Source organism: Panulirus ornatus, chromosome 10 (assembly GCF_036320965.1).
Source record: "Panulirus ornatus isolate Po-2019 chromosome 10, ASM3632096v1, whole genome shotgun sequence".
In the NCBI taxonomy this organism is placed as follows: domain Eukaryota; kingdom Metazoa; phylum Arthropoda; class Malacostraca; order Decapoda; family Palinuridae; genus Panulirus; species Panulirus ornatus.
Window position 1 is genome coordinate 37,303,381 of NC_092233.1, and position 21,141 is coordinate 37,324,521.

The following is a 21,141-nucleotide window of genomic DNA, read 5'->3' on the forward strand; positions in this document are numbered from 1 at the left end:
GAACACACTCACTCAGCTGCTCCCAAAACACTTGCCTCTCATGATCTTTCTTCTCATCCCCAGGTGCATATGCACCAATAGTCACCCAACTCTCTCCATCAACTTTCAGTTTTACCCATATCAATCTAGAGTTTACTTTCTTACACTCTATCACATACTCCCACAACTCCTGTTTCAGGAGTATTGCTACTCCTTCCCTTGCTCTTGTCCTCTCACTAACCCCTGACTTTACTCCCAAGACATTCCCAAATCACTCTTCCCCTTTACCCTTGAGCTACGTTTCACTCTGAGCCAAAACATCCAGGTTCCTTTCCTCAAACATACTACCTATCTCTCCTTTTTTCTCATCTTGGTTACATCCACACACATTTAGACACCCCAATCTGTTGGCATGCACAGTTCTTACATTTGTGTTCCTTCATTCACAGTCTGTGTGTATGATGTTCGAGTTTGGATTTCTATTTATAGGCACATTACAGATGGTATATCATCCTGTAATGTTCAGAAAAATGACATATCCTCTTATAAGCATACAAATATGTCATTGTTTCGGAAAGCTGCCTTATGTATGGAGCACAGTTGGCAGGGTTTGCTTACATTTGATCAGCTGACAGATTTCATAGTGAGTAGCCATTTAACCCTCATGTCACATAATTCTTTTGTTCATGACATTATCAATTTACCAATCAATTATCAAGCAACAGTAATGCATATTTTCCATCATATGCAGATATAGGTCAGAGGTTACAGAAAACAAGCTACCAAAGTGTTTTTAATGTTCAAAGATAAGATTTTCCAGTCTTTTTGTTTTTCCAAAAGCAATCATGAGTAGCAAGAGGAAGAGCACTGCAACTAATGCGGAAACTGAATCCATTAAGGCAGCATCTTATATTGGGAGCGAGTTTGAGAATGTTGATGAACGATGATTAGGATACTTTATGGGCTCAATTGGGCGATTAGGAGGTGGGTGGAAACACCTAACTTACTATCAACAACTGGTTCTGCTACACCAGTTCCTGCATAAGAACAGGACAAGACTGAGAGTGTCCAAGGTCAAACCTTCCACATTAAGAAAGTATTTGACTTAAGATATCATATCAACCTACAGGTATCAGGTATCAGATTTACAATAATAGGTACATTTTTCATCAAATCCAGATGTAAGTAATTCTGAATATACATACATAATACTTATTTTGTCATTATCATAATTTTCACAGAAGTAAAAGTGAAGTAATATTAACCATGGCAAAATAACAGCTTGCATTTTTCACCAGAAGATCTTGCACTTCTTAATACAGGTACACCACCAATTTTCTGGTACTCTTGGTTCCAAAGCCTTGCCGGATTAACCATACTGCCGGACCAACCGTGGTCATGTAATAATAATTCATCAAAACACCTCTAACCCACTAATCACACATCTCCCATGTGTTTAAAGTATATCATGGCCTGCTAGAAATCTAAATTTAACAAATATTAAATGTTTGAGCATGCTAAGATTAGTAAGTCTGTCCTCAGATTGTTTGAATCCTGTGGGGTCTTCTTCATCTTCTGTTGTTAAGTGTTTTCCTAGGTGTGCATCGCCAGAATAATACAGTTTCGTATGCATTATACACCTGCTCAGGACTGAGGTGCTCGTCAGCTACGAGTTTTGCAAATTCGTCCACATGCTCAGCAGTTCCTTCGTGGTTTGCCGACCACTTTTCTCCGCATACTTTATTCATGGAAATTCCACGATGCTTCTTGAACCTTTGAAGTCATCCTTCACTATAGTCACGCTCATGTTGTAATTCAAGTTCTTTATGGAACAACTTAGCCTGGTTCATTATCATACTACCTGACAAGTCCACCCATCACTCCGACGTTGTCAAAACCATTCCATCATCACTCGATCATGCAGTACTCTTACCATCTTTCATTGTTTTTCTAATCGTCATTTGCTTTTTGGAATCGCTGTCTGCATAGAATTTCAATATTTTCTCACTTTGCTTCTTTATATCATAAACAGATGATGAACCAATACTGTAGATGTCACACAGCTTATGCACCGAAACACCACTGTCTATTTTTTTCAACAGTTCTACTTTATCTTGGATTGATATGGACTGGTGTTTATGTTTGACACCACGACTGACACTCTCATATGTCTTAGAAGCCATAGCTAGGGTTAAAATTAAGCAAAATAAGCTAAGAATCTGACAGAATTTCAGTATCACCTCCAACAAGAGCAGTGTAAGAAATTTAAATAAGAGCGCCCTACACACAATGCCATCTGTGGCCGCCCACTAAACTAGTTTGGTGGCCGCGGTAATACCAAGTTCCCTCCCGTAATTTTCTTTGGACTAAAGGAGGTACTGAACCATCAGTTGCAGGAAATTCGGTGGTGTACCTGTATGTGATCAAGTTATAATATAATGGTTATTGGTATCAATTTTTTATTGATAAATAATGATTTTAACTGTTTATTGACTTAGTTTAGTGACTCTATCATCACTTATGGAAGGCTACTTTTTCATACATTTTCTGCACTTCTTAACCAAAAATTTTTTCTGTAACATAGATTTAAAGAAATCTTTAACTGGCAGATCTAGAAATTAATGAACATAAATTCTCACAACTCTTAAGGTCAAATTATTACACAAATCATGAAGTTCATATCAAGAAATCCTTTTTCTTTTTTCAAACATTTCTGTTAACCATCTGAGTAGCTACGATCCTTCACCATCAGGATTATATCAAACTTATCACTGTTTGATAATTGCAGTGAGTATCTAAGAATATGGAAAGGAATAACTTTTGACTCCATGAAATGTAGTAAGAGAATAAAAGTATGAACGAAGACTATGTTCTTACATGGAGAACAAAGAGAATATGTAGTAAGTGCTTCTATACATGTGAGGAAGCCTGAATTTTTCTTAAGCATTTTGAACATGGGTTGAAAATATATGGAAGTTAAAACAGTTGAAGGAAAACTGCAAGATAAGTGTGTAGCTTCCTGCTATAATCATACTTTTACATATCAAAGACTCACACTCCATGAAGTACATTACAGTTATATCTAAGGGAGTTACCTAAAAAAGCTTGGTGACGTGTACATAAGGCATTTTGACCCATTCTTCTTGATGTGCCCACTAACTCTTGCAAGATCTGAATTTGTAGCGAAGGCCACCCTTGACTGCCATCTGAAAAACAAATCAAATTATCTAATGCTATCCAATAGAATTTCCAATTGGAAGATGCAATTTCAATAAATTTGTAGCTGAAAAAAGTATTGTGAATCCATAATCATATACAGGTACACCACCAATTTTCCAGCACCAACTGTGGTTGCCGGACCAACTGTGGTCACATAATAATAATTCATCAACACACCTCTAACCCACTATTTATACATCTCCTATGTGTCTAAAGTATACCATGGACCGCTAGAAATTTAATTTAAACAAATATCAAATGTAAATCAAATAAATAAATGAAATAATGCAGTTTCATCTGCATTATACACCTGCTCTGGACTGAGGTGTTCATCAGCTACGAGTTTGGCAAATTCATCCACATACTCAGCAGCTCCTCATGGTTTGCAGACCGATTTTCTCCGCACCTTTTATTCAGGGAAATTCCATGAAACTTCTTGAGTCTCTAAGTCATCCTTCACTACAGTCATCTCATGTTGTAATCTAAATTCTTTATTCTTTTTTTTTTTTTTGCTTTGTCGCTGTCTCCCGCGTTTGCGAGGTAGCGCAAGGAAACAGACGAAAGAAATGGCCCAACCCACCCCCATACACATGTATATACATACATCCACACACGCAAATATACATACCTACACAGCTTTCCATGGTTTACCCCAGACGCTTCACATGCCCTGATTCAATCCACTGACAGCACGTCAACCCCGGTATACCACATCGATCCAATTCACTCTACATATATATATATATATATATATATATATATATATATATATATATATATATATATATATATCTTTTTTTTTTTGTTTGTCGCTGTCTCCCGCGTTTGTGAGGTAGCGCAAAGAAACAGACGAAAGAAATGGCCCAAACCACCCCCATACACATGTATATACATACCGTCCACACACGCAAATATACATACCTACACAGCTTTCCATGGTTTACCCCAGACGCTTCACATGCCCTGATTCAATCCACTGACAGCACGTCAACCCCGGTATACCACATCGATCCAATTCACTCTATTCATTGCCCTCCTTTCACCCTACTGCATGTTCAGGCCCCGATTACACACAAAATCTTTTTCACCCCATCTTTCCACCTCCAATTTGGTCTCCCACTTCTCCTCGTTCCCTCCACCTCCGACACATATATCCTCTTGGTCAATCTTTCCTCACTCATTCTCTCCATGTGCCCAAACCATTTCAAAACACCCTCTTCTGCTCTCTCAACCACGCTCTTTTTATTTCCACACATCTCTCTTACCCTTACGTTACTTACTCGATCAAACCACCTCACACCACACATTGTCCTCAAACATCGCATTTCCAGCGCATCCATCCTCCTGCCCACAACTCTATCCATAGCCCACACCTCGCAACCATACAACATTGTTGGAACCACTATTCCTTCAAACATACCCATTTTTGCTTTCCGAGATAATGTTCTCGACTTCCACACATTCTTCAAGGCTCCCAGGATTTTCGCCCCCTCCCCCACCCTATGATCCACTTCCGCTTCCATGGTTCCATCCGCTGCCAGATCCACTCCCAGATATCTAAAACACTTTACTTCCTCCAGTTTTTCTCCATTCAAACTTACCTCCCAATTGACTTGACCCTCAACCCTACTGTACCTAATAACCTTGCTCTTATTCACATTTACTCTTAACTTTCTTCTTTCACACACTTTACCAAACTCAGTCACCAGCTTCTGCAGTTCCTCACATGAATCAGCCACCAGCGCTGTATCATCAGCGAACAACAACTGACTCATTTCCCAAGCTCTCTCATCCACAACAGACTTCATACTTGCCCCTCATTCCAAAACTCTGGCATTCACCTCCCTAACAACCCCATCCATAAACAAATTAAACAACAATGGAGACATCACACACCCCTGCCGCAAACCTACATTCACTGAGAACCAATCACTTTCCTCTCTTCCTACACGTACACATGCCTTACATCCTCGATAAAAACTTTTCACTGCTTCTAACAACTTGCCTCCCACACCATATATTCTTAATACCTTCCACAGAGCATCTCTATCAACTCTATCATATGCCTTCTCCAGATCCATAAATGCTACATACAAATCCATTTGCTTTTCTAAGTATTTCTCACATACATTCTTCAAAGCAAACACCTGATCAACACATCCTCTACCACTTCTGAAAACCACACTGCTCTTCCCCAATCTGATGCTCTGTACATGCCTTCACCCTCTCAATCAATACCCTCCCATATAATTTACCAGGAATACTCAACAAACTTATACCTCTGTAATTTGAGCACTCACTCTTATCCCCTTTGCCTTTGTACAATGGCACTATGCACGCATTCCGCCAATCCTCAGGCACCTCACCATGAGTCATACATACATTAAATAACCTTACCAACCAGTCAACAATACAGTCACCCCCTTTTTTAATAAATTCCACTGCAATACCATCCAAAACTGCTGCCTTGCCGGCTTTCATCTTCCGCAAGGCTTTTACTACCTCTTCTCTGGCTTACCAATTCATTTTCCCTAACCCTCTCACTTTGCACACCACCTCGACCAAAACACCCTATATCTGCCACTCTATCGTCAAACACATTCAACAAACCTTCAAAATACTCACTCCATCTCCTTCTCACATCACCACTACTTGTTATCACCTCCCCATTTGCGCCCTTCACTGAAGTTCCCACTTGTTCCCTTGTCTTACAAACTTTATTTACCTCCTTCCAAAACATCTTTTTATTCTCCCTGAAATTTAATGATACTCTCTCACCCCAACTCTCATTTGCCCTCTTTTTCACCTCTTGCACCTTTCTCTTGACCTCCTGTCTCTTTCTTTTATACATCTCCCACTCAATTGCATTTTTTCCCTGCAAAAATCGTCCAAATGCCTCTCTCTTCTCTTTCACTAATAATCTTACTTCTTCATCCCACCACTCACTACCCTTTCTAATCAACCCACCTCCCACTCTTCTCATGCCACAAGCATCTTTTGCGCAATCCATCACTGCTTCCCTAAATACATCCCATTCCTCCCCCACTCCCCTTACATCCATTGTTCTCACCTTTTTCCATTCTGTACTCAGTCTCTCCTGGTACTTCCTCACACAAGTCTCCTTCCCAAGCTCACTTACTCTCACCACCCTCTTCACCCCAACATTCACTCTTCTTTTCTGAAAACCCATACAAATCTTCACCTTAGCCTCCACAAGATAATGATCAGACATCCCTCCAGTTGCACCTCTCAGCACATTAACATCCAAAAGTCTCTCTTTCGCGCGCCTGTCAATTAACACGTAATCCAATAATGCTCTCAGGCCATCTCTCCTACTTACATACGTATACTTATGTATATCTCGCTTTTTAAACCAGGTATTCCCAATCACCAGTCCTTTTTCAGCACATAAATCTACAAGCTCTTCACCATTTCCATTTACAACACTGAACACCCCATGCCACATTACTCACCTTTGCATTCAAATCACCCATCACTATGACCCGGTCCCGTGCAACAAAACCACTAACACACTCATTCAACTGCTCCCAAAACACTTGCCTCTCATGATCTTTCTTCTCATGCCCTGGTGGATATGCACCAATAATCACCCATCTCTCTCCATCAACCTTCAGTTTTACCCATATTAATCGAGAATTTACTTTCTTACATTCTATCACATACTCCCACAACTCCTGTTTCAGGAGTACTGCTACTCCTTCCCTTACTCTTGTCCTCTCACTAACCCCTGACTTTACTCCCAAGACATTCCCAAACCACTCTTCCCCTTTACCCTTGAGCTTCGTTTCACTCAGAGCCAAAACATCCAGGTTCCTTTCCTCAAACATACTACCTATCTCTCCTTTTTTCACATCTTGGTTACATCCACACACATTTAGACACCCCAGTCTGAGCCTTCGAGGAGGATGAGCACTCCCCGCATGACTCCTTCTTCTGTTTCCCATTTTAGAAAGTTAAAAAAAATACAAGGAGGGGAGGATTTCTGGCCCCCCGCTCCCGTCCCCTCTAGTCGCCTTCTACGACACGCAAGGAATGCGGTTGAAGTATTCTTTCACCCCTATCTCCAGGGATAATATATATATATATATATATATATATATATATATATATATATATATATATATATATATATATATATATATACATATATATATACATACACATACACATGCACATATACACACACACACACATATACATATATATACATATGAAAAAAGTATTGTGAATCCATAATCATATACAGGTACACCACCAATTTTCCGGCACCAACTGTGGTTGCCGGACCAACTGTGGTCACATAATAATAATTCATCAACACACCTCTAACCCACTATTTATACATCTCCTATGTGTCTAAAGTATACCATGGACCGCTAGAAATTTAATTTAAACAAATATCAAATGTAAATCAAATAAATAAATGAAATAATGCAGTTTCATCTGCATTATACACCTGCTCTGGACTGAGGTGCTCATCAGCTACGAGTTTGGCAAATTCATCCACATACTCAGCAGCTCCTCATGGTTTGCAGACCAATTTTCTTCGCACCTTTTATTCATGGAAATTCCATGACACTTCTTGAGTCTCTAAGTCGTCCTTCACTACAGTCATCTCATGTTGTAATCTAAATTCTTTGTGGAACAACTTATCCTGGTCCATGATCATGCTACCTGACAAGTCCACTCATCACTCCGACGCTGTTGAAACCATTCCATCATCACTCGATCATGCTCAGTACTCTTACCATCTTTCATTGTTTTTCTAATCGTCATTTGCTTCTTGGAATCATTGTTTGCATAGAATCTCAATATTTTCTCCCTTTGCTTCTTTATATCATAAACTGTTGATGAACCAATACTGTAGATGTCACACAGCTTATGCACCGAAACACCACGGTCCATTTTTTCGACAGTTCTACTTTATTTTGGATTGATATGGACTGGTGTTTACGTCTGACACCACAACTGACAGTTTCATATGTCTTAGAAGCCATAGCTAGGGTTAAATTCAAGCAAAATAAGCTAAGAATCTCACAGAATTGCGGTATCACCACCAACAAGTGCAGTGTAAAGAATGTAAATAAGCGTGCCCTACACACAACACCATCTGTGGCCGCCCAGTAAACTAGTCTAGTGGCCACGGGAATTTCAAGTTCCCTCACTTAATTCTGTCCAGACTAAAGGAGGTGCCAAACCATCAGTTGCCTGCAAATGGTGGCAGATATACGGTGTTTTGGTTGAGGTGGTGTGCAAAGTGAGAGGGTTAGCGAGAATGATTTCATAAACAGAGAAGAGGTAGTAAAAGCTTTGCGGAAGATGAAACTGGCAAGGCAGCGGGTTTGGAAGGTATTGCAGTGGAATTCATTAAAAAAGGGGGTGACTGTATTGTTGACTGGTTGGTAAGGTTATTTAATGTATGTATGACTCATGGTGAGGTGCCTGAGGATTGGCGGAATGCTTGCTTAGTGCCATTGTACAAAGGCAAAGGGGATAAAAGTGAGTGCTCAAATTACAGAGGTATAAGTTTGTTGAGTATTCGTGGGAAATTATATGGGAGGGTATTGATTGAGAGGGTGAAGGCATATACAGAGCATCAGATTGGGGAAGAGCACTGTGGTTTCAGAAGTGGTAGAGGATGTGTGGATCAGGTGTTTGCTTTGAAGAATGTATGTGAGAAATACTTAGAAAAGCAAATTGATTTGTTTGTAGCATTTATGGATCTGGAGAAGGCATATGATAGAGTTGATAGAGATGCTCTGAGGAAGGTATTAAGAATATATGGTGTGGGAGGCAAGTTGTTAGAAGCAGTGAAAAGATTTTATCGAGGATGTAAGGCATGTGTACGTGTAGGAAGAGAGGAAAGTGATTGGTTCTCAGTGAATGTAGGTTTGTGGCAGGGGTGTCTGATGTCTCCATGGTTGTTTAATATGTTTATGGTTGGGTTGTTAGGGAGATGAATGCAAGAGTTTAGGAAAGAGGGGCAAGTATGCAGTCTGTTGTGGATGAGAGGGCTTGGGAAGTGAGTCAGTTGTTGTTCGCTGATGATACAGCACTGGTGGCTGATTCATGTGAGAAACTGCAGAAGCTGGTGACTGAGTTTGGTAAAGTGTGTGAAAGAAGAAAGCTGAGAGTAAATGTGAATAAGAGCAAGGTTATTAGATACAGTAGGGTTGAGGGACAAGTCAATTGGGAGGTAAGTTTGAATGGAGAAAAACTGGAGGAAGTGAAGTGTTTTAGATATCTGGGAAAGGATTTCGCAGCGGATGGAATCATGGAAGCAGAAGTGAATCATAGGGTGGGGGAGGGGGCGAAAGTTCTGGGAGCGTTGAAGAATGTGTGGAGGTCGAGAACATTATCTCGGAAAGCAAAAATGGGTATGTTTGAAGGAATAGTGGTTCCAACAATGGTATATGGCTGCGAGGCATGGGCTATAGATAGAGCTGTGCAGAGGAGGGTGGATGTGCTGGAAATGAGATGTTTGAGGACAATATGTGGTGTGAGGTGGTTTGATCGAGTAAGTAATAATACGGTAAGAGAAATGTGTGGTAATAAAAAGAGTGTGGTTGAGAAAGCAGAAGAGGGTGTTTTGAAATGGTTTGGTCACATGGAGAGAATGAGTGAGGAGAGACTGACAAAGAGGATATATGTGTCAGAGGTGGAGGGAATGAGGAGAAGTGGGAGACCAAATTGGAGGTGGAAAGATGGAGTGAAAAAGATTATGAGTGATCGGGGCCTTATCATGCAGGAGGGTGAAAGGAGTGCAAGGAATAGAATGAATTGGAATGATGTGGTATACCGGGGTTGACGTGCTGTCAATGGATTGAACCAGGGCATGTGAAGCGTCTGGGGTAAACTATGGAAAGTTCAGTGGGGCCTGGCTGTGGAAAGGGAGCTGTGGTTTCGGTGCATTATTACATGACAGCTAGAGACTGAGTGTGAACCAATGTGGCCTTTGTTGTCTTTTCCTAGCGCTACCTCACACACATGAGGGGGGAGGGGGTTTTTATTTCATGTGTAGCGGGGTGGCGATGGGAATGAATAAAGGCAGACAGTATGAATTGTGTACATGTGTATATATGTATATGTCTGTGTGTATATATATGTATACATTGAGATGTATAGGTATGTATATTTGCATGTGTGGATGTGTATGTATATACATGTGTATGTGGGTGGGTTGGGCCATTCTTTCGTTTGTTTCCCTGCGCTACCTCGCTAATGCGGGAGACAGCAACAAAGCAAAATAAAATATAAATAACCTGTATATGCCATGGAAAACTGACAGAGTTAGTCTATCCAATTCCTACTGTGACCATATCCAGATGCTGATTTGTACACTACCAATCCACACAGGAGTTCAAAACTCCAATATTTCTACCAACTGAACCACTGGCTAAGTGGCCAGATGGTACTGACTATATAGTCAACCACTAACAGTTGTGACGCAAGTTGTTAATTTCAGCTATTACCTTGATCTTCTAACACAGAAGGCACACAACGCATGCATCAGATCCTAACAACTAAAGTCACAGCCTTTTCATCAATGGAGATTCTTGCAATAGGTAAACAAATAACAAAGGAAGGACATAGCAGAGATGAGCAGCTAACCTAAGTCATGATGTAGCAATACCCTCTGAGTTGGATACGTCAGTGACATAATTGGAGCCTGGATGTAAAACTGGATATGTTAGTAAAATAATTGGGGCCTGGATGTGAAAGAGGGCAAAAGGCATGTGTGGGACAGTATGAACCAGAAAGCTGTGGCATAAGAGGGGGGGTATGCTGTCAATGAACTGAACCAGGGCATATGAAACAGCTGGGGTAAATCATGGAAAGGTTTGTAGGACCGAGTAGTGGATTGGGGGGATGTAGTTTTGTTGCAATGCACATGAAAGCTAGAAAAGGCATTACCAGAATCCTATAAGGTCTTTACCCATACAAGGTGCATGTTCCCAATGAAATTTTACCATATGTGCTGAATATGTTTGCAGATACACTAAATAAATCTTTCCAAATATTGTTCAGGATGTCTCTGAAGAGACAAGGAATGAAGAAGGGTGAATATCATACCCATCTATAAGAAAGGAGACCAGGAACAGGAACTGAATTATAGAAAGCATATTGATAACTTCCTAAAGTAGAATTCACCTAGAGGAGAAACAGCACATTTTTAGGGAAATGAGGTCATGTGTAACAAAACTCTTAGATTTCTATAAGCTTTGTCTTACAAAAAAGGTAAGGCTGGGTGAACTGTTTGTATCTGGGCTACCTGAATGCATACAACACTTGTAACAAAGATGGCTGATTAAGAAGCTGGATTATTAGGTTAGGTTAGGGAACTCCCTCAATGGATAGAAGATTAAGCTAGTGGAAGGAAGCAAAAGATGCATGTTAGAAGAGCCTTCCCTATAAGGATTGAGGTGACCAAAAGAGAGCCACAGGATTCTATTCTGAGACAATCATTCTTCTTGATCCACGCAAATAACTTGCCTGAAGATACAGTATCGTACTTGAGCATGTATACAGATAATGCGTAGGTCATGAGGAAAATGAAAAGCCTGAGGGATTGCATCACCTTGCAAAGGAACCCAAACAGACCTAAAAGTTGATCTAATATATGGTTGATGAATCCCAGTCTGAGAAAAACATAAAGTAATGAGGATGAGACAAAAGTGAATGAAGACCTCAACATCACTATCATTTAGCAGGAAATACACTTCATAATTCTGCATATGTCAAGGATGTGGGAGTCGATGTTGTCCTTAACCTGCCAAGAGAGTTTCTTATAAGAGAATAGTCATACAGACCACCTGCAAACAAATATAAGTATATGATGAGGATGCATTTAGCAAGCCGTTCCTATCTTAAAAAAGATCAAAATCAGAATATGCTTTTCAAGTATGGGAACCACACCTTAAGCAGCACCAAAAATAAGAGAGATGAGTTGCAGGGAAAGTCAGAACACCTTAAATTTACCCACCTAGGAAGACAAAAGATTGACGGATGACCTGATTTGAAACAAATTGATTGCACAAATGGTGAATAGTTCTTCAAGAGATGTAGGGAAAGAACAATCAGATGACGCCAAAATTAAGCAAGAAATTGCTAAAAAAGATGTAAAGAAGTACTTTTACTGCATAAGAATGGCAGATAAAATGAATAGATGACTAAAGACATGGTCAATGCAGACATACATAAATCTAAATAGTTGTGAAATAAGAGAGAATGTTCAAGAGATGGAGCTCAGCAATTGCAAAATTCCCTCCCCAGTGTAAAATTCCCTCCCCATACAGAATATACAAGTAATCACAGAGGAACCTGACTCCTCTCCCACCCCATGAATTTTTCAACACTTATTTTTGCACCCACTGTCAGGTGACTCCGATACTAAAACCATTCCACTTCTCCCAGGTCCTCCCCATTCAAACTTACACTAAAGCCATTCTGTCTCATCCACCTAATGGACCTTATTACCCCATTTTTATTCATATTTACTCTCAACTTCCTCTTTTCTTACACTCTCCCATAATGTACCAAGCTTTGGACTTACCCCTTCAGAGTCTGCCACTAGAGATGTCTCATCTCCAAACGGCAAATGATCCACCAACCATGCCCCTTCTACCCATCTTAACAAACCAAAGGCCTGAACCTCTTAAAATCCTTGCATTCACTTCCCTCACCACTCCCTTCCTGACTGGATTAGAAAACCTGGGGACATTACACATCTTTGACAAATACTCATATTCACCAGGTAGAATACCTCTCTCCCTCCCTACTTACATTGGCCTTATTCTCATGCTAAAAACATTTCACTGCATTCTACATCTTCCCATTTACTGCACACATTTGTAATATCCTCCAAAATGCTTCTGCATCAATCATGACACAATTTCTCTGGATGAATAAATGCCACAAACAATTCACTCTCTTTCTCCAAGCATTCACTCACAAAAATTCTTCACAGCAAACACCTGATCCACATATCTTCTACCTCTACTGAAACCACACTGCTCCACCTTGCAATCTGACATTCTGTACAGTGTTATCATCCTCTCAATCACCACTCGCCCTTACACCTCATCATATTTGTTCAATTCTCATTTACCTCGAAATGTGGGCATTCACTTTTGTCCCTTTTGCCTTTATGTAAGGGCACTATACAAGCATTTAGCTAGTCCTTGGGCATCTATTCTTAGGCCATTAAAACAAAGAATACCCTGACTAACCAATCGAAAACACTATCATCCTTTTTCTCAAAATATGACTGTAATCACAACCACTCCTGACACTTGTGACATTTCATCGCAGACAGTAAAATACTATTTCCTCCCTTTTCACCATACCAACTGTCACGAACATACCTGCTATTCTTTATCTAAACAAGAAAATTTTTTCATTACCTCTACTTGTCATGTGTTCAATATCCACTAATCAAAAGTTACAACATTATTTCTTTGATGATAAAATCAGTTTAAGAGCAACAGTTGCTTACAATATGCAGTTCATAATTGAGAATTACCAGCTTGAAACTATTCCTAACTTTTAGAGAGCTCACCTTTCCTAAATTCTAAGGGATCAAGGCAAACTTTGTATCCTTCTAGGGTTTGTAGCAAAAGGCGGTAACATTGACCCCAGTCTGGCTGTTGATTCTGAGGTGCCACACATCTCATTGCAGCCACGCGACGGAAGAATGAGGCTTTCCGGTGAAATCCTATTTGATGATAAAGATCTGCCAGAGCATTGAAGCGTGCAATCTGCAAGGTTGAAATAGTAATGATGATGAGGTAACTTGAATCATATTGATTTAAATTGTGAAACTTATACCACATAAAGGTTTACCTGGTATATAAAAGTAATCTGACTATTACTTTCAAGCTAAATGGAAAAATAAAGTTTTCTTCCACTCTCTTATTCCATCAATCCTTAAAAAACCTATTCTGACAACCACATAAACTATAAGCAAAATAACATGAATAACCAGTAAACACTGTCTGACACTGAGCTTAAACTGTCCCTTTCACTGTATTTGCAAATAATTTTTTCTAAACCACATTCTTTTAAAAGATATTTCACTACCACTGGAGTACAATTTACAAATTTTTACCTTTTCCTCATCAGAGAGCTGGAGGTTAATGAAGACTACATTTGAAAGGAATTCTGCAGCCATGAGATAGCGTCTCTGCTCAATCAGGACGTGAACAGCCTTGATACTAGCCTCTGTCTCCACCACCCCGGCATTACGATACTGTAAACCAACAAAAAACACACAGTTATAAATAGATACAAATAAATCATGCAGACAGTAAGCAGTTCTTCAAGAATTTTGAAAAAAAAAAAGAAAACAGGGGTATAAAATGAAGTTGGGTAAGAAACTTGTTAAAAAGTATGAGAAAGTATTTTCATGGTGGTTTGGTGAAAAGAGAAGATGTAGTGAATGACTTGTGTATGATGGAAAGTGGCAAGGTGGCTGAAGTGGTACTGCAGTTAAATTTCTTAATAAAGAGTGTAATTGCATATTCAATTTCTTGGTTACAATTTTCAGCATGTGTATAATTTGTTGGTTATAATTTTCGGTATCTGTATGGAACACGGTGCAGTGCCTGACAATTGACAGAATGCACCATACAAAAGCAAGGGGGATAATATTTTCTTCATGGACAGAAGTCCAAATCAGGGCCAGGGCTTAACTGAAAATGAAGAGCTTAATGAAAGGGAAAAAGGAAGAGACAAGGGAAAGTATTTTGGAATTTTGGAGGAAGTGAAAAACATGATTTCAAAGAGTTACACAGGTATTCGTTTGCTGAGTGTACTTGTTTTGCCATATGGACAAGAGGTTATTGAAGAGTGGCAGCATGCACAGAGCTTCAGAGTGGAAAGGAACCAAGTGGTTTCAGAGTGGTAAAGGATGTGTGAATCAGGAATTTGCTTTAAAGAATGTGTGTGAGAAATACTACGAGAAACATAAGGATTTGTATGTGGTATTTATGGATCTGAAGAAAGCATATGATACGTTCGACAGAGATGCTTTGTGGCAGGTTTATAAATATAAGGTGTAAGAGGAAAGCTATTTCTAGCATAGAGTTTTCATCATGAGAGTAAGGCATGAGCACAAGTGGATAAAGAGGATGGTGACTGGTTTCAGGTGAAAGTAGGTTTGCAACAGGGATGCGTGATGTCACCAATGGCTGTTTAATCTGTTTATGGATGGGGTGGTTTAAAAGACAAAAGCACGTCTTGGACAGAAGAACAGTAATGTAGTCTGCACGAGCGTAGTCAGTTGTCATTTACTGATAATGCGGCACTGGTAGCAGATTCAAGGGGAAAATTGCAGAAGCTGGTGTCTGAGTTTTAGAGTTAGTGTGAAAAGGATAGTGGAAGTAAATGTGAATATGCATGCATGGCACTTAATTCTTTGCAACAACACAAGACCTTTACCATCCAAACCACTCTAAAATTAACCAAAATCCAAACACAAATAAAAAGTTTACCTCCATTTCACACTCCAACAACCTACATAACACTGACAAAATAGATATGCACTGAAATGACCTGACAAGCCCTAGACAACCACCCCCTAAACTCAGACTTAAATGCCACCCCACCTAACAAACACTCATCTAGAACACACTCCCCAGGCATATATGAGTAATACTTTCTCATCTATGATCTAAATAACACCTATCCCTATGACACTACAAACACTAATTCAATATATCTCAAAACCCTTTATGTTCAGGATGCAACTATGACAGTGAAGACACTGAGCACTTACTGCTCAAATGCTTTGCCCTCTCCCAACATGGCAATATACACAACACCACAACACACTGTGACCTGTGGTACTGCCCAGTGGATGTAACCAGCTTCCTCGGTGCTCCCAGAACCCTAAAGAAGATAGAAAGGACTCCTCAGGCATGAGGGTAAGGTTTAAATATATCCACCAGCTTGGGTACCCCATGCTACATAGGAAAAAATGACTGTGGTAACTCTGAACTTTGAAAGGCAACCATTGTTGACTTTAAGTACGGGCTCTAGTACCACTGGATCCTGCCTTTGATCCTTGGTTCCCTTTATTGCTATTTTGAATGAGTGCAATGGACTATGCATACATCATAAAGCTTTTGAAAAAGAGACCTCTAGTACCCTCAAAACAGCCTTCAAGGCTAATGTAAGTAGGTGAGAAAAAAGCAGGATCAATAGGTATATCTTCTAAATTATAAACCTTATTCATATAAGCTGAGCAATGCCTCTAGATGGATATTTATATTGAGTTTCATGCCTCAATTTCAAGGGTAGGCACTGAGTGCGTGTGATGGGTAAGATGGCTATGCAAGGTAATTTCTTCCCACACTTAGTTACTCTTCACCGATGCCATATTAAGTACATTTCCTGGTTAGAAAACTGAGAAGCTTTAAGTTAGATCTACAGCAGCAGTCAAATGATCCTCAACATGATAATGATGATCTGTCTTTGGATCCTGTGGAGTGTGATTTGTGAATACTAACTCTTTTAGCACCTAAAAATTGATCAAGATGAGGTAGGAGTGGCTTTTCTACCAAAAAAGAGGGTAGTGTTGCCAGTACACACTGTACCTAGACAACAATGCATCTGAGTGAATCGACTGGTAATTTTACATACTTTCAAAAATTTTCTGCTATGAAAAAATTATCAATGAATCACACTGACTACAGCAGAGAAGATTTAACAAATAATTATTATTATTATTATTCTGCTTTGTCGCTGTCTCCCGCGTTTGCGAGGTAGCGCAAGGAAACAGACGAAAGAAATGGCCCAACCCACCCCCATACACATGTATACACGTCCACACACGCAAATATACATACCTATACATCTCAATATACACATATATATATACACACACACAGACACATACATATATACCCAAGCACACAATTCACACTGTCTGCCTTTATTCATTCCCATCGCCACCTCGCCACACATGGAATACCATCCCCCTCCCCCCTCATGTGTGCGAGGTAGCGCTAGGAAAAGACAACAAAGGCCCCATTCGTTCACACTCAGTCTCTAGCTGTCATGTAATAATGCCCGAAACCACAGCTCCCTTTCCACATCCAGGCCCCACACAACTTTCCATGGTTTACCCCAGACGCTTCACATGCCCTGATTCAATCCACTGGCAGCCCGTCAACCCCGGTATACCACATCGATCCAATTCACTCTATTCCTTGCCCGCCTTTCACCCTCCTGCATGTTCAGGCCCCGATCGCTCAAAATCTTTTTCACTCCATCTTTCCACCTCCAATTTGGTCTCCCACTTCTCCTCGTTCCCTCCACCTCCGACACATATATTATACTTAACCACCATCTCCCACGTTAGTGAGGGAGCACAAGGAAACAAATGAAATAATGGCCCAACCCACCCAAATACACATGTATATACATAAACGCCCACATGTGCACATATACATAACTATACATTTCCATATATGCATACACATACATACACAGACATATACACATATACACATGTGCATATTCATACTTGATGCCTTCATCCATTTCCAACCCACCCCACGCGAGGTAGCGCTAGGAAAAGACAAAGGCCACATTCGTTCACACTCAGTCTCTAGCTGTCGTGTGTAATGCACCAATACCACACCTCCCTTTCCACATCCAGGCCCCACAGAACTTTTCATGGTTTACCCCAGACACTTCACATGCCCTGGTTCAATCCACTGACAGTACGTCGGCCCTGGTATACCACATCATTCCAATTCACTCTATTCCTTGCACGCCTTTCACCCTCCTGTATGTTTAGGCCCCGATCGCTCAAAATCTTTTTCACTCCATCCTTCCACCTCCAATGTGGTCTCCTGCTTCTCCTCTTCCCCTCTACCTCTGACACATATATCTCCTTTGTCAATCTTTCCTCACTCATTCTCTCCATGTGACCAAACCATTTCAAAACACCCTCTTCTGCTCTCTCAACCACACTTTTTATTACCAAACATCTCTCTTACCCTTTCATTACTTACTCGATCAAACCACCTCACACCACATAATGTCCTGATTCATTTCATTTCCAACACATCCACCCTCTCCACACAACCCTATCTATAGCCCACACCTCACAACCATGTAACGTTATTGGAACCACTATTCCTTCAAACATATACATTATTGCTCTCTGAGATAACATTCTCATCTTCTACAAATTCTTCAATGCTCCCAGAACCTTCGCCCCCTCCCCTAACCTGTGACTCACTTCTACTTCCATGGTTCCATCTGCTGCCAAATCCACTCCCAGATATCTAAAACACTTCACTTCCTCCAGTTTTTCTCCATTCAAACTTACCTCCCAGTTAATTTGTCCCTCAGCCCTACTGAACCTAATAACCTTGCTCTTATTTACTCTCAGCATTCTTCTTTCACACACTTTACCAAACTCAGTCACCAGCTTCTACAGTTTCTCACCCAAATCAGCTACCAGCACTGTATCATCAGCAAACAACTGACTCACTTCCCAAGCCCTCTCATCCACAACAGACTTCATACTTGCCCCTCTCCAAAATTCTTGCATTCACCTCCCTAACAACCCCATCCATAAACAAAATCAACAACCATGGAGACATCACGCCCCCCTGCCGCAAACCGACATTCACTGGGAACCAATCACTTTCCTCTCTTCCTACTCATACACATGCCTTACATCCTCAATAAAGACTTTTCACTGCTTATAGCAACTTACCTCCCACACCATATACTCTTAATACCTTTCACAAAGCATATCTATCAACTCTATCATATTCCTTCTCCAGATCCATAAATGCTACATACAAATCCACCTGTTTTTCTAAGTGTTTCTCACATACATTCTTCAAAGCAAACACCTGATCCATACATCCTCTACCACTTCTGAAACCACACTGCTCTTCCCCAATCTGATGCTCTGTACATGCCTTTACCCTTTCAATCAATACCCTCCTATTTAACTTCCCAGGAATACTCAACAAACTTTTACCTCTGTAGTTTGAACATTCACCTTTATCCCCTTTGCCTTTGTACAATGGCAATGTGCATGCATTCTGCCAATTCTCAGTCACTTCACCATGAACCATACAGACACTTGAATATCCTTACCAACCAATCAAGTACACAGCCATCCTCCTTTTTTTATAAATTCCACAGCAGTTCCATACAAACCCACTGCCTTGCCGGCTTTAATCTTCCACAAAGCTTTCACTACTTCTTTGTTTACCAAACCATTCTCAATGACCCTCTCACGCACACCATCTCGACCGAAACATCCTATATCTGCCACTATAAAATCAAACACATTCAACAAACCTTCAAAATACTCACTCCATCTCCTTCTCACTTCATCACTGCTTGTCATTACCTCCCCATTTGCCGCCTTCACCGATGTTCCAATTTGTTCTCTTGTCTTGCGCACTTTATTTACCTCCTTCCAAAACATCTCTTTATTCTCCCTAAAACTTAATGATACTCTATCACCCCAACTCTCATTTGCCCTCTTTTTCACCTCTTGCACCTTTCTCTTGACCTTCTGCCACTTTCTTTGATACATCTCACAGTCATTTGCACTACTTCCTTGCAAAAATCATCCAAATGCCTCTCTCTTCTCTTTCACTAACAACCTTACTTCTTCAACCCATCACTCACTACCCTTTCTAAACTGCCCACCTCCTACCTTTCTCAGGCCACAAGCATCTTTAGAGCAAGCCATCACTGCTTCCCTAAATATATCTCATTCCTCCCCAACTACCCCTAATTCATTTGCTCTCACCTCTTTCCATTCTGTACTCAATCTCTCCTGGTACTTCCTCACACAAGTCTCCTTTCCAAGCTCAAGTACTCTCACCACTATCTTCACCCCAACATTCTCTCTTCTTTTCTGAAAACCTCTACAAGTCTTCACCTTCGCCTCCACAAGATAATGATCAGACAGTCCTCCAGCTGCCCCTCTCAGCACATTAACATACAAAAGTCTCTCTTTCACATGCCTATCAATTAACTTATAATAAATATAAAACATAATAATAATCAGTAATCACTTTCATATAATATCCAAAGTGGCAACGCACTTGACACTTATGCTTTACTCCTGCTCTTTTTTAAGAGTTGTGCTGAAACATCATAAGAATATATTTGAAACTAAGTTTAATCAAATTTCTAAACAACTTAAAACCTGACTTTTGAGGGTTGGAAAGGAAAACTTAGTCAAATGTTCAGGGGTTCAATACACATGATGAGCACAAGGGATGGAGGCTCTACCTACATCTCTGGTACCCGTTCCCTTCAGGTATGACTGGCAATGGGGTGACTATGGTAAAAGAGTCAACACTTATCCCTGTCATTACATATCTCTCTTGCATATACCTTGCCATGCATTCTTACACCATTTCTCTCCCTCCAGTACTCTTCCACTCTTATTTCCCTATGTCACAGGTGGTCTTCCTCTTTCATCAATCTCTTAATCCTAATGTCATAAACTTTCCCTGAAAACTCGCCATCTTGCATTTTTTCCATATGACTACCTCATAGTATTATGTTTCATCCACTCTACCACTCCACAATCCATCTCCCTTGTGTTCCCTGCCATAATTTCTCAAACACCCACTAATTTCTTTCTTCATTCCTTCTACTCATACCATATGCTACTCTCGAATAATTCATTTCCACAGCCTGGATTCTTGACCTCTGTGACTCATCCCATGTCCATGTTTTTGCTGCATGGGTCAGGATTGAGAGGGCTATCCTCACCCTTAATCCTTTCTTCACTTTCATACTTTCACCTCTACCCTTCATTATTCCATTAAAAGGCCCAATGACTCTTAAACCTGGTATGGATCTCTCCTCTATCTATCCTGCCATATCACCAAAATTACCAAAGACAGCTCCAAAATACTTAAATTT

At 40.3% G+C, this 21,141-nt stretch overlaps 1 protein-coding gene across 5 annotated transcripts in view; it reads right to left on the reverse strand.

Moving 5' to 3' along the window:
- Positions 1 to 2,483: 2,483 nt before the first annotated feature.
- Positions 2,484 to 21,141, reverse strand: part of LOC139750907 (protein brunelleschi-like) — a 459,160-nt gene continuing 440,502 nt past the window's right edge. For 4 of the 5 annotated variants that reach the window (XM_071665794.1, XM_071665793.1, XM_071665795.1 and 1 more), the window contains 3 exons: positions 14,327 to 14,467; positions 13,778 to 13,976; positions 2,484 to 3,185 (listed from right to left, as the gene is read on the reverse strand). In XM_071665794.1, the coding sequence (XP_071521895.1) occupies positions 3,031 to 3,185; positions 13,778 to 13,976; positions 14,327 to 14,467 (495 nt within the window). In that variant the 3' untranslated portion in view covers positions 2,484 to 3,030. The remainder of the gene's footprint in view (positions 3,186 to 13,777; positions 13,977 to 14,326; positions 14,468 to 21,141) is intronic. The other variant, XM_071665792.1, reaches the window with a different exon arrangement.